The sequence below is a fragment of the Engystomops pustulosus genome, chromosome 6 (genome assembly GCF_040894005.1).
Source record: "Engystomops pustulosus chromosome 6, aEngPut4.maternal, whole genome shotgun sequence".
NCBI lineage: Eukaryota > Metazoa > Chordata > Amphibia > Anura > Leptodactylidae > Engystomops > Engystomops pustulosus.
In genome coordinates, this window is record NC_092416.1 from 63,932,571 (window position 1) to 63,949,873 (window position 17,303).

Genomic DNA, 17,303 nt, shown 5'->3' on the forward strand with positions numbered 1-17,303 from the left:
GGGCAATGTATAGAACGGGGATTTGCTGTATAGAAATAAATGAGGGGGCACTGTATACAAGGGGGATTTGCTGTATAGTTATGGGTGAGGGGTAACTGTATACAAGGAGGGTTTACTGTATAGTAATGGATGAGGGGGTGTATAGAAGGGAGATTTGCTGTATAGTAATAAATGAGGGGGCACTGTATTTGTGGGGGTTCGCTGTATAGTAATGTATGGCGGGGGCAATGTATAGAACGGGGATTTGCTGTATAGAAATAAATGAGGGGGCACTGTATAGAAGGGGTATTTGCTGTATAGTAATGGGTGAGGGGGAACTGTATACAAGGAGGGTTTACTGTATAGTAATGGATGAGGGGGTGTATAGAAGGGAGATTTGCTGTATAGTAATAAATGAGGGGGCACTGTATTTGTGGGGGTTCGCTGTATAGTAATGTATGGCGGGGGCAATGTATAGAACGGGGATTTGCTGTATAGAAATAAATGAGGGGGCACTGTATAGAAGGGGTATTTGCTGTATAGTAATGGGTGAGGGGGAACTGTATACAAGGAGGGTTTACTGTATAGTAATGGATGAGGGGGTGTATAGAAGGGAGATTTGCTGTATAGTAATAAATGAGGGGGCACTGTATTTGTGGGGGTTCGCTGTATAGTAATGTATGGCGGGGGCAATGTATAGAATGGGGATTTGCTGTATAGAAATAAATGAGGAGGCACTGTATAGAAGGGGTATTTGCTGTATAGTAATGGGTGAGGGGGAACTGTATACAAGGAGGGTTTACTGTATAGTAATGGATGAGGGGGGTGTATAGAAGGGAGATTTGCTGTATAGTAATAAATGAGAGGGCACTGTATAGGTGGGGGTTTGCTGTATAGTAATGCATTAGTGGCACTGTATAGAAGGAAGACTTGCTGTTTACAAGGGGGATTTGCTGTATAGTAATGGATGAGGGGGGTGTATAGAAGGGAAATTTGCTGTATAGTAATAAATGAGGGGGGTGTATAGAAGGGAGATTTGCTGTATAGTAATAAATGAGGGGGCACTGTATTGGTGGGGGTTCGCTGTATAGTAACGTATGGCGGGGGCAATATATAGAACGGGGATTTGCTGTATAGAAATAAATGAGGAGGCACTGTATACAAGGGGGATTTGCTGTATAGTAATGGGTGAGGGGGCACTGTAAACTAGGGGGGTTTGCTGTTTAGTAATGGATGAGGGGGTGTATAGAAGGGAGATTTGCTGTATAGTAATAAATGAGGGGGCACTGTATTTGTGGGGGTTCGCTGTATAGTAATGTATGGCGGGGGCAATGTATAGAATGGGGATTTGCTGTATAGAAATAAATGAGGGGGCACTGTATAGAAGGGGTATTTGCTGTATAGTAATGGGTGAGGGGGAACTGTATACAAGGAGGGTTTACTGTATAGTAATGGATGAGGGGGGTGTATAGAAGGGAGATTTGCTGTATAGTAATAAATGAGGGGGCACTGTATAGGTGGGGGTTTGCTGTATAGTAATGCATTAGTGGCACTGTATAGAAGGAAGACTTGCTGTTTACAAGGGGGATTTGCTGTATAGTAATGGATGAGGGGGGTGTATAGAAGGGAGATTTTCTGTATAGTAATGGATGAGGGGGGTGTATAGAAGGGAGATTTGCTGTATAGTAATGGATGAGAGGGGTGTATAGAAGGGAGATTTTCTGTATAGTAATGGATGAGAGGGGTGTATAGAAGGGAGATTTTCTGTATAGTAATGGATGAGGGGGGTGTATAGAAGGGAGATTTTCTGTATAGTAATGGATGAGGGGGGTGTATAGAAGGGAGATTTGCTGTATAGTAATGGATGAGGGGGGTGTATACAAGGGGGAATTGCTGTATAGTAATGAATAATGGAGCACTGTGCAGTCTGTGCAGGGGCTGTTTGTAAATGACTAGGCTATGGATATTAGCAGACTACTGACTAGACCCTATAATAGTGTGATGTCAGGGGTAAGCAGCAGCTACTGTGGGCCCCCTTAATAGTAACAATCCCCTGCAACCCTGTAATTTTTGCAGGACATGTATTGTTGTATACGGCAATGTAATGACAGCTCCCGGCCCCCCATAACAGAGGAGCTGCAGATGATTAGCAGTTACAGGCCGTGTATTACCCGCTGGCCCCACATGACCCAGCAATGTACAGCGCGACAGGCTGCAGCCGCTGCAGTGCGCTCCTCCGTCCAGCAGGTGGCGGTGTAGCGACCTTGCGGTGCAGCAGGCTGTCTGTTGTGTGGAGTGGATGAGGACCGTGTACGGTGGATGGGAAGTGAGGAGGATGAGGGCGGCTGGAGACTGATAACGTCGGACTCCTGCGGGTCGGGACTCGGTGTACATGTATTGGCGGCGGGCAGGTACACAGAGCTGGCCGGGGAGGGGAGGCTGGCCTCCATGTTTGTTTATGTTGTGCTGGCGGCCCATGTGTCACGTCATCCGCGTAGAGTTCCCGGGGATAGGACTGCTCCCCTGCAGTCTTATATGGAGCCCTGTCCAGCTATATGTGTACATGGTGGCACTACAAGTCTCAGCATGCCCAGGCATTCCTAGCAGTGCTGAGGGGCAGCCAGTGTATGAGGCCAGGCTGTGCTGAGGATATATACTGTGTCCATAGACATATGTGGAGACATCAGTTATGTGTGTTCCCTTGTCTCAATGAATGGACATTACAGCTGCCTGATGTATGGAAGTTCTGACCTATAGAAAGTAGTAGTAGTAATGACCATATGTCGGGTTACACATCCACCGACCTATAGAAATCAGTGATTATAATAATGTAACATTTTACTCTTCCACTGATCTATAGAAATCATGTGGCATGGTATGCTTCTGTTGACCAATGAAGTCAGTGGTAGTGACCATGCAGCTGTGTTAGGCTTCCACTGATCAGCGGTTATGACAATGTGATGTGTTGCACTCTTACTGATCGACATGACCATGTGACTCTCTGCCACTGACCTATAGAAATCATTGGTGACGAACCATGTGACTTTATAAGACATTGGGATGCGGATGTGGCAAAAACTTTGTCCTGACTTTTCTGTATCTCCCATCTCCCATATTCCCAAAGGCAAGAGATGTGGAGCTCAGGGGTCTTCTTTCTTGTTATAAATTAGGGTACTGGAGGTCTGAATGCTACATATCGGTCATTAATGGTAAGCCTCCTTCTCCTGTACAGCTTGGGTAATGTGACTTACCGCCTACAGGGCACATTAGAAATGACACATGACTGTTGTACCACAGTGTATATGTTCTGTGCTTATCTCAACCTAATAAAATGATTTGTCGCTTATTGCTTCCAGGTAGGATCCACCCTTGAAAAAAAACGAAATGGTGCGATCATGTTCTGCTGCTAATTGTGTCAACCGCCAGACGTCGCAGACCAAACGCAAAGGAATAACGTTCCACCGGTAAGTGACACATTCCGGTGCTGTTGTTTTGGAGCCGGGGTCTTGGGTTAAGGTCCAACCTGATCATAAGCCTTAGGTTCCAAGGTGACCTATGGCCTCTGTCCCCCCCTTTCCAGACTCTCCTCTGTTCATTGACGTCGCAAAGAACATCTCTATCTTACGGAGAATGGGTTAATTCAGACATCATTGGGGCAGATATATTAAACAGTTTTTTGTCCGAAATTGCACAGAAAAGAGTGTGCAAATGGCATGCACAGGTATTTATGAAGTGTTTGCTCTACAAAATTCTGCATCTAAAGGGTAGTGTTCATTCAGAGTCTGTCTATGCGCCACATTTATTACAGCGACTAATTTTTATTTCTCTGTTGTAGATTTCCAAAAGAGGAGTCTCGAAGGACGCTGTGGGTGAATGCTGTGTCTCGCTCCCACACCGCTGTCGGCAGTGACTGGACTCCTTCTGTTCACAGCTCCCTGTGCTCCCAGCACTTCCATGATAAACAGTTTGATCGGACTGGACAGACTGTGCGACTGAGGGACTCTGCAGTCCCAGTAATCTTCACAACCCTCAGTGCACAAAAGGTAATATCTGTATCTCTATACATTAGACTTTTCTCTGAAGTTTAGGAACATTAACAACAATGACAGCTGCACCACACCCCAGTAAAGTTGTTGTAATGCTGACAAGTCCAATAACAAAGCTCCTTACTTGCAGCAGACAGACATGTACATCTGCTGATGCCTGGTGTAGGGTAAATAGTAGAAACCAACCCTAAAATTAAAATGGTTCTCTGTGTACCCTCTGCATCTTTACTTGGCTATGCAGCGTTAATCATTTTCAGATAATTCGAGAGACACCATAACAGACTAAATACTGGAGACCCCTAGAGCATAAAATTTATAACGGAGACCCCCGTCTTCAGAGCAGCGAGCTACTGGAGACACCCGGAGCAGTACAATACTGCTTACATGTACTTACCACTCCTGGGTCACCTCCTGGGACAGTTTTCCTAATGATAAGAATAGGTTGCTAAATGTCAGCATTTACATGACGTTCAGGGGTGGAATTAAAAAGCATTAACCACCTGCAAGTCTGACAGAATCATCTACTTTGTACTATTTTGTAGTTGGTAAAGTATAGACAATGCATGTCTACAACTACACATCGTTATAGCTTGTATGATGGATTGATCTTTTTTGGCAATGGTTGGCAGTCTTTTCTTCTTACATTAATGCTTTATTGTGTTTCTATATCTAGATGCCTCGTCACTGTTCGGCTCTCGGCTGCAGCACTCGAGATTCTCGACAGACAAGAGACGACAACATCTCTTTCCACAGGTCAGCTCCAAATATTTAAAGACATATAAAAAGAAATATTAAATGGGTTTGCCCATGAATGAGAGTTTTCTAATTTTAAATCCCTAGTGATGTTTACACAAAAAAAAATTTTTTTAACCCCCTTACTTTACAATTTTACTCAGTTTTTTTTTTCTCCTATAACTCAGTTATGTCAGTATAAGATTCCAGTGTGGGAAGGGACTCTCTAAGCAGACTCTTCATGATCCCTTTAGTGCTGTGAGCTGAAAATGTGGTTAGATTACCAGGGTACAGGTTTATCTACACTTTTATTTAGTTTCAGAACATTCTACTATTATCTGACACATAGAAAAAAGAGAGATGAGACAGATCAATGATGGATAATAAACACATAAGATGAATATAAAACACAATGACACTCGCAGCTCTGCTAACTCGCCTATAACACACAAAGACTCAGCTCTGCTATATGCCTCCCTCCCCTCCTAAAAAGACCTTATCTGTTTGTAGCTTGTAGTGTAAGTCTCTGCTCACTTCTGCTTGCTGGCAGGAAGTGTCTGTGTGTGAGCTGGTCTTGTAATGCATGGGGGAGGGGCAAGAGGCAGAGAGCACTGCAATGTGCAGACAAGAAAAGCTTTCCTGAGAACAATCCGACCATAGTCAGAATATTTACGTCAGGATCCAGGGACAGCCAAAATTGTGTACACCAGGACTGATAGAGACAGGTTGGAATTATGTTAACTCTATTTGGACCGAGCGCTAACTCGAGACTTCAGCAGGCGCAGGTCCGCAATCTGCAGCAACGTCTAAAGACTTCGCTGCAGCTCGGTAGCAGGACCCGGTCTCCAGGTGTCAAAGGCACCTGGAGACCCTAGGGAGAAGGGAGATGCGGTTTGTTACCCCTTCTCCGCTCCTCACAGCATTGCGCTGCATGAGCACGATGCAAGGAGGAGCGACGCAGGCAGTTAGGAATAAAATGTTTTATCAGGTTAAAGTCTCACAAGTTATGTTCCAAATGGGGTTGTAGCAATACCAGAATTTTGAGTGAGATACGATACCCAGAGAAGTATCACTATATTCAATACCAATACTTTTTTCTTTTCTTGAAAGTATTTTATTATCCGAATTCAATATTTTGGGTGCGGTCACGTGGGGCATTAACATTGCGTTTAGTTTGTAGTTTGCAGCCTCTCTCTCTGCTCACAACCTCCTGGCAGGAAGTGATCAGTGAATGTCAGTGTGAGCTCTGTGAAGGGGGCAGGGCTACAGACGCACCGCGGAGACAGACAAAAATCTCATCTGCACGATTTCGCACAGGAATCCAAGATGGCGGCACAACCCTAAGTCAGAAGTTACAGGGTCGTGTCTAGGGGCAACTGAAATTATGTACCCCAGGACTGATAGAGACAGGTCGGACTTATGCCCAATGATCTTTGCTTTCGCTGTCAGGCTGAAGTCGGTTCCTTCCTGCATTGTGTCTGGTCCTGCCCTAGGGTTCATGTCTTCTGGTCTGAAGTACTGGAATTCCTAAATCTACACTTTGATTTCCCACGCTTACTGTCTCCTTCTGTGTGTCTCCTCGGCATCATAAATGAAGTTGTCAATGGCCACTATGACAAAATTTTCTTTAGGTTTGTCTTATACTATGCCCGGAAAGTGGTGATGATGACTTGGAAGGACCAGGAGCCCCCTCCATTAAAAAGATGGTTATTACTCATTAACAGTGTCATTCCCCACTACCGGTCCCTGTATGCTAACTGGAAGTGTCCTCAAAAGTTTGATCGCATCTGGTCCAGATGGTGCGTGACTCCCCATACAGCCTTATAAACACCTCTGGTTTCTACTTCTCTCCATAATGAAGGAGACTGAGTGTTCTGGGGTGTGTGTGTGTGTGTGTGTGATATGTGTCTATATGTCAATAGTTATTTGTGTTGTATCAAGACGTCTGGCTACATTATCCTGCTGTCATTTACTGTGCAATATCCCTCAGTTAATTTTGGAACGCAGTAAGACCCTGAATGTTAACATGGATGTTACACAATAATCCTGCATTGTGGGGAAGAAAATATGTGACAGACAATCTTGTTCTTCGGTTCTGTTTATTGTAATTGTATAAAATTTCAAAAAAACTGCAAAAATAAATACTTTAAAAAAAAAATAACAGTGAATTAGGGAATGTGTTATTTTGTTATCCTTAGTATATATAAGAAACTTGTCTTTGTGGAAATACCACTTTAATTGTATGTTTAAAAAAAATAAAAGGATAATGTAGTGATCTATAGAGGTTTCTGAGAAGATCCATCTTTATATACCAGTGCATTGAGCTTGTGTCACAGTGTAACTCTATGGAAGGTCTAGTAAGTGAGAAGAAAAATGACAACCTGTAAGCCCATAGTCTCGTGGATAGGGGCTCTGAATCTCTATGGCAGGTAGAGAGTGGAGGTTTTGATGTTTTTTAAATCCCGGACTGGGCAAAAAGATGTTTGAATAACATGAAATAATTTAGAGACCTTAGGGGAGATTTATCAGACGTGTCTGAGTTAAAATTGCTCTATTTTCCCAGAACAGAGCTCAGATTTCATTTTTCCACAGCTGTTTATAAAATTAAAGCTGAGTTCTGATTGGATGTAGAAACGCCATATATGGACATTTCATGATATTACCGTGGTCCCTGCTGCTGGCCAGACACATCTATTTAAAGCAGTGGTTCTCAAACTTTCTAATGCTGTGACCCCGCAATACAGTTCCTCATGTTGTGATGACCCCCAAACCATGCAACTCGCAGTAAAAACACAATAAAATTGCGGCTCCGATGGCTTTAGGCGACCCCCGGTTTTGGTCGTTCGACCCCCAATGGGGTCCCGACCCACAGGTTGAGAACCGCTGATTTAAAGGATTCCCTGCCCGATGTCTCTTCTGGGGATTCCCCTGCAGACAGCTACTAGGAGTCTGTAGAATGGCACAAGTCATTCAGTACCGAAAATGACAAACCCAGCATTGAAGCGTTCCGAGTTTGAAAGTATCAAACAATTACTGAGGTTTCAATACGTCATGCAACCCTAATTACAAAGATATCCTCATTAAAAGAAGAGCTGAACTGCTGAATTTGACCTGAACATGCTAGCACCAATGACCCTCTGTCACGAAGGGGTTAACTGTTATGATTGCCATATTCCAGATCTGTGTATGATTTTCTCTTTTACCAGACTTCCGAGGAAGGACGACCCTAGAAGAAGCCTTTGGATTGCAAACTGCAGAAGAAAAGGCCCCAGCGGCAATGGGCTGTGGGACCCTTCTTCAGACTATGTTTACTTCTGCTCCAAACACTTTGAGAAGAACTGTTTTGAAGCTGTTGGTTTTAGGTAGACATTTCTTCCTCTTTATTTACTTCATTGGAGTTGCAGTCAAACTAGGATATTTAGAAATAAGAACAAAGAAGCAGCGCATTGGTGGTTACCACATAATTAGCTATCTAAACATTGTCTCACTACTTGCCATCCTCTTTTACTTGCTGAAACACTTGGTTTGTTGTAACTTTCATCCTAAATGTCCTGATTCAAGAATACATTGTCAATAGTGATGTACAAAATGATACCTGGGCAGACAACAAGGATATAGAGAGCTCAGAGGAAAGAGTTAACTCTACATTAAAGGGAACCTACCACCACAAATCTACCTATAAAGGTAGATCGAGTGGTAGGTGGATCAATGGGACGTGAGGATAGCCCTTTTAAGGGCTAATCCTCACGTCCCCGCACTTTTTTAGTAACTTATCAAGCTTTGATGCTAATTTTATTATGTGACTACTGGGGCGTGGAGTAGCCGCATCTGAGGTTACGCGAGGCGGCTACTCCACGCCCCCGGTAGCCTCTTTTCTCCTCCTCCTCACCATCTTCGGCGCGCAGCTGCTCGTAGCTGCGCGCCCTTGTCCGACGATCCTGCAGTCTGCACATGCACAAAACAGCAGGCCCACGCCTGCGTGGTCACTGCTCAGAAGCCGGGGCTGCACAGGCGCGGGCCTGCTGTTTTGCAGAACGCATAGGAACAACTGAAAAACTCTGTACAGCAGGACTGATAGAGACGGGTTGGACTAATATCAGTGAAATACTGTATTTTTGTTAATAACAGTGAATTAGAGAATGTGTTATTTTGTTATCCTGAGTACATATAAGAAACTTTTCTTCGGGCGAATACCCCTTTATGGTGTGAACAGATTTATCATGTATTACAGCGGATACCATCGTCTCAAAGAAGATGCTGTGCCAACAATATTTACACCTTCAGCAAAACTGAGGAAAACGACCAAACTGAAAGCGCAGAGAAAGAAAAATACAAAGCTCTCAAAAATAAAGAGGAAAAAGTGAGTGTGAAATGTTTTCATATCATCATCCAGTTTAGGTCGTACTCATTTTGTCTTTGTTGTAATGCCATAGACCAACCATTTATTGACCTCGCACTACACAGATAAAATTGTAAAGAAGCATAGCTGCAGTTTAAAGGAAACCTACCACTTTAAAATGGTAGTTATAACCCACAAATACCTTGCACAAGCTCAGGGTGAGCTGATGCCGGAGCATCTCTTCACTATTTGCAGAAACCGCCGTATTCCGTTTAAAACTGTATTATTCTTTCTATTGCAACCCCCCCCTTCGGCGCACCACAATATGTGCTCGGCACACCATGCGCGCGCTTTATTAGGAGGTGCCGGTGACGTAACCGCGCTCTGGGGCACACTCTCGCCTGCGCAACTTCAAATTTTTATCCTGGGAGCCTTTGCACATGAGTGTGACGTCACCGGCTCTCCGACACCTCCTAATAAGGAGCACGCACAGTCATGCACATGGTGAGCCGAGCACATATTGTGGTGCGCCGAAGGGGGGTTGCAATACAAAGAATAATACAGTTTTAAACGGAATACGGCAGTTTCTGCAAATAGTGAAGATATGCTCCGGCATCAGCTCACCCTGAGCTTGTGCAAGGTATTTGTGGGTTTTAACTACCATTTTAAAGTGGTAAGTTTCCTTTAAAACATGGAGGATGAGTAGCCTTGACATCAAGGGGGGACAAATGGGGGTTCGCTTTGAAAAGTTTGAGTTTTTGTTATCTTCCCTGTTTGAGAAGAGACATGATGATTGTGGCCAGCAGGTGGCAGAACAGTGTAGCATTGTCTAGAAGTATGAGGTAAAAATCAGTGACAAGAAGAAGAGTCAGTGTAGTGTCTGGCTTTCTGTCCCTTCTCGCTCCTGTACAGTGACTCCCCTACATGTGCAGGAGGCAGTGCCCACATCTTTGTAATTGTTTTAGTTACTTATTCTCTTTGTGATATGATGCAATGCAGGTATATATTTAGAAGGATTCGCTCAGCAATTTTGACCACACAAAGCTGCAGATAGAGTTTTGGTAACAACCCTAAAGAGCTGTTCTCTTTAGCACCTAAAACCGTGTGGTAAGTGGCAGCAAAATAAATAGTTATTACTTGAAGGCGTTTTCCCACCAAACAAGTAGGCCCAATCCACAGGATAGGACCTAACTTGTTGATTTGTGGGGGTCTGTGATGAGACCCCCACAGATCACATGAATGGGGATTCTGAGGTACCTCCGTCGGACCCCTCATTGCTCCCCGAGAGGATTGGAAGCAAGCATTGGGAGAATCTGAAGTATGGCATGGGGGAGGCAGTTTTAACGCTGTCCAGAGCACTACAGATTAATTTACATATTTTTATAAAAATATATTTTTTAAGCAGCATAACAAACATGAATATCTGTTAAATAGACATGCCTTTATTAGTGTTAAAGGACATCTACCAGATTTAGCGGGGTTAGACTGTCACCAAAGCAATGCTCATTACCTTAGGCGTTAAGGGCCAGTTTTTCTCCCATCTTCATGCAGGTCCGCTACAATGAATAAAGTACTTTATAAAAACATGGCTCCATCCGATGATAAAATATGCATGCCCCCTTCATCATCATTATTCCAGCTGTCCCCCCGCATACATCTTGCGCAGCCGGACAAAGACCAGTGAGGCTGCACAAGATGCAGCACTAGCGCGGATGGAATAATAATAATAATGATGATGATGATGATGGAGGTGTGCATATTTTATTATAAAGTACTTTTTCTGTGTAGTGGACCTGCATAAGGATGGGAGAAACACTGGTCCTTTATGTCTAAGGTAATGAGCATTGCTTTGGTGACAGTCTCCTACCTCTAAATCTGGTCCTAGATGTCCTTTAAGATGACCTGCAAGTAGGTATTCTGAATGGTAGATTTCCTTTAATTCTGCACATGTTGAGCCCGGTTTAGAATGCAAAAACCATCTGACAGATTGCAGCTTTTAGCAGAAAAAAATGTTATTTGCTATATAGAAAGTTATGATGGAAAGGAAAAACAATATACTGTATTTTTCGGACTATAAGATGCACTCCAGATTGGCACATCAAAAATAGGAAAAATATATGACACCAATTAAAAATTCTCTGGTGGTCACACACACATCTCGGCAATAACCCCGCTACATGCACACACAGACATCTCTCCTACGTTCATTCAGAATCCCTGAAATAATCGTAAATGCTATTAAACCGCCAGCAGTTGTGTTTTTTTTCCTCCCCCTTTCATGTGAAGGGGGAGTGGGTTGCTGCTACGCAGTTGGCCTCCATATTCATCAAGAGCTTCTTGATGTATCGGGCGCCAGGGGAGGTGATGCTGGCGTATGATAAATGTCCCCAAAAAGCCCTGTTACATGAAAGCCCGCCCTACACACACCATTAGCTTTTAACACTTTATAGTGACTAACTGCCCCACCCCCTCCGTACCCTAAGCTTCCTTTCCCCTCAGTATAACACCCCCACATTCAGCAAACAACCCCCCCCCCCACCCCCCAATCAGCTCTTTATACACAGACCATGTGTATAAAATTCCCCCAGCTTCTCATCCCCTCAGTATATACTTGTACTCCAGCTCCCCAACCTGCGGCCCTACAGCTACTCACATCCTCCATGTAGCTGCAGGGCACAGAGAGCTCAACCTATTAGTATAGAGTCACTACTCCAGGTTGTGTGACTTGAGAATCACATGATGTCATCTAAGGTCCTTGAACGTTATAGTTGGGGCAGCCTGAAAGATGTAGAGAGCTGTGCATAGGCTCGTTCAGCGATTAAGGGAAGCAGACTGTCAGCGCTTCCCCCATCTCTATTACAGCGTCCAGCAGGGTCTGGCAGTGCTGGATACTCCTGATCTTGGGATGATAAGACATAGGCACTTTTTAGCAAGATGTTTTTTTTTTAATTCACTTTGTTTTCCATTCCTCCACAGAGACTTCCTGCTAAATGATAATACAGACGCACCAGAGAGCGCCAATCCTTCCAACAACCAGTGCTTTGATAATGGGAGGTGTGACAATGTACCAACTCCTAATGTGGTTAACTTCCATGGACTCTGCCCTGAAAACATTGATATTCCTGGAGATGCAGCTCCAGCTGAAGGAGCTTTGGCCACTACTGTGGATCACCAGATGCATCCAGAGGCTGCTTTGGAGGACATAGAGGTCGCATCAGTTATGAATGGGCCACTTTCAGACATAGAACTGTCTCGTGTACAAGAAGAAATGTCCTCTGGGATGTCTTTAAACACAGAACCAAGGCAACCCTCAGAGGAGGGGCAAAAAGTTCCAAGGCCCGTATCTCCCTCCACGTACATGATGCGTATACCCCAGCCGCCGGGAGCTTATATACAAAATGAGCATAGTTACCATGTAGGGAATGCTCTCCTCTGGAAGCGACGAGCAGAGGCTGCGCTGGAGGCTTTGAACAAAGTGCAAAGGCAACTGGAGGCTTGTCGAAGACGGGAACAGCGGCTCCGTCTACGGATTTCTTCTTTGCAGCAGGAACACATAAGGGAGCGCCGTGCACAGTCTGACGTCAGAGAGAAGCTAAAGGAGCATCTTCAAGTGTTTGAGCTCCAGCTCATCAATGACTTTGTGTAATGAGGTTGCAATTATTTGGGGGGGGGGGATGGGAGGGATCAAAGTCTAATCATTAAAAAGTCTTTTGACTTTTTAACTATACTTTGTGTTTCAATTCGTCCCTGGTTTCAAGATCTCTGACTGCTAGTTCTAAATGAATCCACCATTATTAACAGTGTATCAGAGAACCAATCCTCTGTTACGTGCTGGTTTTCCCCATTCTGGAGCTTCTAGTCTTAAAACTCTTTGTTATTTTCTTCCTCCATTATTTCTAGAAAACAATTTAATTAATAAATATACACTTATACCATATGTCCTGGGCTAACACAATCTGAATAAATATCTTGAATGTATTGTCTAAAAATGAATGTACAAAAAGCATCTCAAGCCATTAGGCAGATGCGTCACAAACACGGTCAGTAATATAAAACTACAAGCATAACTGCAGCCAAGTTTATATGTATGACTATTATCCCCTTTAATTCTTGCTAGTTTCAAAAAGCACCTTCGTCTCACATAGTAGGTTATACGCATGGCAGAAAAGTAACATCCTTGCCCTTGTTAAATGACGGCACCGCCTATAAACTTGGCTCCAGTTTTGCTTGTAATTTTATATTACTGCCCATGTTTGTGATGCATCTGCCTAATGGCTTCATTTGGAATCTTTAGATGCTTTTTGGAGATAGATTTTTAGACAATACAATAAAGACACATTGTTTTTAAGACTGTACTCCAATTTTTTGGTAAAGTGTATATTACAGGAGTAAGTATATTTTCATGATGGGAGGTCAATGATTGGTGACCTAACCCATATTGAAAGTTGGCAAATGAAGATGTATTTGTTAATATCTACACTAATACATTGTTACAAACAGTTTTTAAATAGTAAAAGAATGCTTTGAAGTGATTTTTTTTTTTCTCAATTGTACAGATGTACAATTACTCAGATCTCTGTCCGCTTCAGGCAGATAAGGTGGCTAATGTTCCATGCCTAGGGAAATAGTCACTAGGCATTTTATCCTTTTTCCGTCAACTGTCCGTGGATACAAGGCAGAAATCTGATTTCAACAAACTGCTTGAATGAGGAAGAAAGGAAGCAGGAACAGATTTCTATAAAATTTATTTATTCATTTCTAAGAATTTTGCTGATAGTTTAGTTATTTGGCTCCCTCACAGCAATCAGAGATCTTGATTAAGAATTAGAAGGTAAATAACTTTTCAGATTTTTTATTTTTTTGCTCTATTTACACAAGACTTGACAAACCTTGTGAGGCGAGGATCTGTGTTGTGATACTTTGTTGCGTACAGCAAAACAATAACTTCTACAATATGCTACTTACCTTCATCTCTGCTGCCGTTCCTCTCCTGTGCACTCTTCTGCATTTTAACATCAGGTTTGGCCTCTGTGGTGACGTCATTATAGATAACATAGCACCTCTAATTTATTTATTTTTTTGATTGACATCTGTGATGTTTCTTTCCTATGGATGTGATATTACAAAAAAGGTGCACAGAGAAGCATTGGGATAGCTGTCAAGTGTATGAAGTGTATGGTAATATGTACAGTATAGCAATACACATCAAGGTGGCACTAAATAGAAATAATGAGGGATATTTATCAGAAATGTGTGAGAAAATGTGTGCCCAATGACAACCAGTCACAGCTCAGCTTGCATGCAGTGGGGAAATTAAAGCTAGGCTCTGATTGGTTGTCATTGGGCAACTAGAACAGTCTTCTGATAAATCTCCCCCAATGTGTTAATTAGGGTGACTACTCTGGACAACATCTTTTTATTGAGAAGTGTCCACAGTGACACCTTTTAGATTACATTATATAAATGTAGACTGGGGTTCTGGAGTCTTCCACCTCTGCCCCAGTAGCGGAGATCAGCAGCTAAGGATTAAAAGTTGGGTTTTAAAAGAAATTTACCATGAAAATCAAACATGATAAACCAGGGGCACTTCTTATTGCAAGAATTTGTTTATTTCCTTTAACTTTGTAAAATGACCTGGTTCCACAATTAAATCTATTTCATGTAATTTACATCTCTATTACTTCTGGTGCTGTTATCCCAGGGTCGTCCTTGTTGTGTCTGGAATTTATTACAAAACCAAGGTCACCGCTAGGAAAAATAAATGGGCAGTGAACGAAATCACAGACTTAGAAGCCCATCTATTAAAATATTACATGAAAAAGAGAAAACATGAAATGCACTAATAATATATTACTTATGATCATGTAGTATTAAAATAGTACAAACCTCTATGATGCTGCCACCACCATGTGTCACTGTTGGGATTGTATTTGGTAGGTTATGAGCAAATACTGCTTACTGCACATACTGCTTAGAATTACCACCAGAGAATCTTCGTCTCATCAGACCAGAGAATCTTATTTCTCATAGTCTGGGAGTCCTTCATGTGTTTTTTTTTTTTTTTTTTTTTTTTTTTTTATAACAGTCTATGCAGTTTTTCATATGTCTTGCACTGAGGAGAGGCTTCTGTCTGCACACTCTGCCATAGAGCCCTGACTGGTGGGGGGGTGGGAGGGGGGGGGGCTGCAGTGATAGTTGACTTTGTAAAACATTTTCTCATATAGATCTCTTGAGCTCGGCCACCGTGATCTTGGGGTTCTTCTTTACCTCTCACTAGGGCTCTTCTCCCACAATTGCTTAGTTTGGCTTGGTGGACAAGTCGAGAAATAGTTGTGGTTGTCCCAAACTTCTTCCATTTAAGGATTATGGGGGCCACTGTGCTCATAGGAACCTTGAGTGCTGCAGAAATTCTTTTGTAACCTTGTCCAGCTCTGTGGATTGTTCCCTAGAGCTCAAGATGTGTGCCTTTTCTAATCAAGTTCAATACGTTATTGAACACAGCTGAACTCCAATGAGGGAGTAGAACCATCATGTGGAGTATCAGATGGAAATGGACAGCATGTGAGTTAAATAGGAGTGTACATGAATGAGTGGATTAAAAAGAAATTTTACACTATGTTTCATTGCAGCCAATTGGTAAGATCAAAAAATTAATTGTTCTGAATAATTTCCGTACCCACTGTATATATATTTGTTTACGGTGTCCAGCAGGAGATAACCCCTTATATATACTGTCTAGTAGGACATACACCCTTATGTATAGTGCTTAGGTGCCCCCCCCCCCCCCCCCATTATCCCTTATATATAGTGTCCAGCAGCCATTTATATAATTAGAACTCTCCTTCCCCGACCTCCGAGATGTGTCCTTGCGCATTGTCTGTGCACACAGTATGATCCGGCAGTGGTGTGGTAATTATGCCACCACTGAAGTATAGCTTGCATGCAGAGCGCAAGGACACATCTCTGACTGTGCCGCTCTGGTCATCAATTAAAGACACGCATATCATTTATTATGTATCTCTTCTCTTGGGTTAGGCCGCGGTCACAGGTATCGCTAGACGTCCGTTCATAACGCGACGCTAGGGCACAGGGGGAGGTCCTCGGCCTGCGGGTGATGTCACACATGCCGTTTTCAGGCCGTTTTTAGTTTAGTGCATTTTCAAATCGTAATAAACGCATGCATTAAAAAAGGGCCCAGAAACTGCCTAAAAACGCCACGTGTGTCTTCACCCTAAGGCTGGTGAAGCATGATTCCAGACTGCAGTCCAACAAGTTGAGGCAGTAACAAAGTGCGCTGTGACCCTAGAATTCTGTAAAACACCTGGAAGCCGAATCTGCCATCCTAAAGCCTTGAATGAGGAGCAGTCCATAAGAGGCTGGACTCGCTCTACACTTATGCTTAGAAGGGTGGAGGACATGCGCCTCTGGTGGCCGGTAGGATTACACAGCTCCCACGCATCACCCCGGAAGTGGGAACACCCCAAAGGCCTTGTTGCAACAGTCCATAAAACTACAGGCCTAAACCTGTGGGTTACTCACTACCAGGCCTCACAGTGTGAGAAGCATGGAGCCTGGGGAGGAGGGTCACAGCGTGAGAAGCATGGAGCCTGGGGAGGAGGGTCACAGTGTGAGAAGCATGGAGCCTGGGGAGGAGGGTCACAGCGTGAGAAGCATGGAGCCTGGGGAGGAGGGTCACAGCGTGAGAAGCATGGAGCCTGGGGAGGAGGGTCACAGTGTGAGAAGCATGGAGCCTGGGGAGGAGGGTCACAGTGTGAGAAGCATGGAGCCTGGGGAGGAGGGTCACAGCGTGAGAAGCATGGAGCCTGGGGAGGAGGGTCACAGCGTGAGAAGCATGGAGCCTGGGGAGGAGGGTCACAGTGTGAGAAGCATGGAGCCTGGGGAGGAGGGTCACAGTGTGAGAAGCATGGAGCCTGGGGAGGAGGGTCACAGTGTGAGAAGCATGGAGCCTGGGGAGGAGGGTCACAGCGTGAGAAGCATGGAGCCTGGGGAGGAGGGTCACAGCGTGAGAAGCATGGAGCCTGGGGAGGAGGGTCACAGCGTGAGAAGCATGGAGCCTGGGGAGGAGGGTCACAGCGTGAGAAGCATGGAGCCTGGGGAGGAGGGTCACAGCGTGAGAAGCATGGAGCCTGGGGAGGAGGGTCACAGCGTGAGAAGCATGGAGCCTGGGGAGGAGGGTCACAGCGTGA

General features: G+C 43.9%; 1 protein-coding gene across 3 annotated transcripts; it reads left to right on the plus strand.

Moving 5' to 3' along the window:
* The first annotated feature begins 2,164 nt into the window (after positions 1 to 2,164).
* On the plus strand, positions 2,165 to 14,761 carry THAP7 (THAP domain containing 7). 3 transcript variants are annotated; one of them, XM_072156335.1, is made up of 7 exons: positions 2,165 to 2,390; positions 3,336 to 3,443; positions 3,815 to 4,022; positions 4,699 to 4,778; positions 7,964 to 8,119; positions 8,989 to 9,117; positions 12,073 to 14,761. In XM_072156335.1, exons 2-7 carry the CDS (start codon positions 3,364 to 3,366, stop codon positions 12,740 to 12,742), a joined length of 1,323 nt encoding a protein of 440 aa, XP_072012436.1. In that variant the 5' UTR covers positions 2,165 to 2,390; positions 3,336 to 3,363; the 3' UTR covers positions 12,743 to 14,761. The 3 variants fall into 3 exon arrangements, with proteins under 3 accessions (XP_072012436.1, XP_072012438.1, XP_072012437.1); XM_072156337.1 differs by having other exon boundaries at positions 2,169 to 2,305; XM_072156336.1 differs by lacking the exon at positions 2,165 to 2,390 and adding an exon at positions 2,833 to 3,188.
* Positions 14,762 to 17,303: the final 2,542 nt, after the last annotated feature.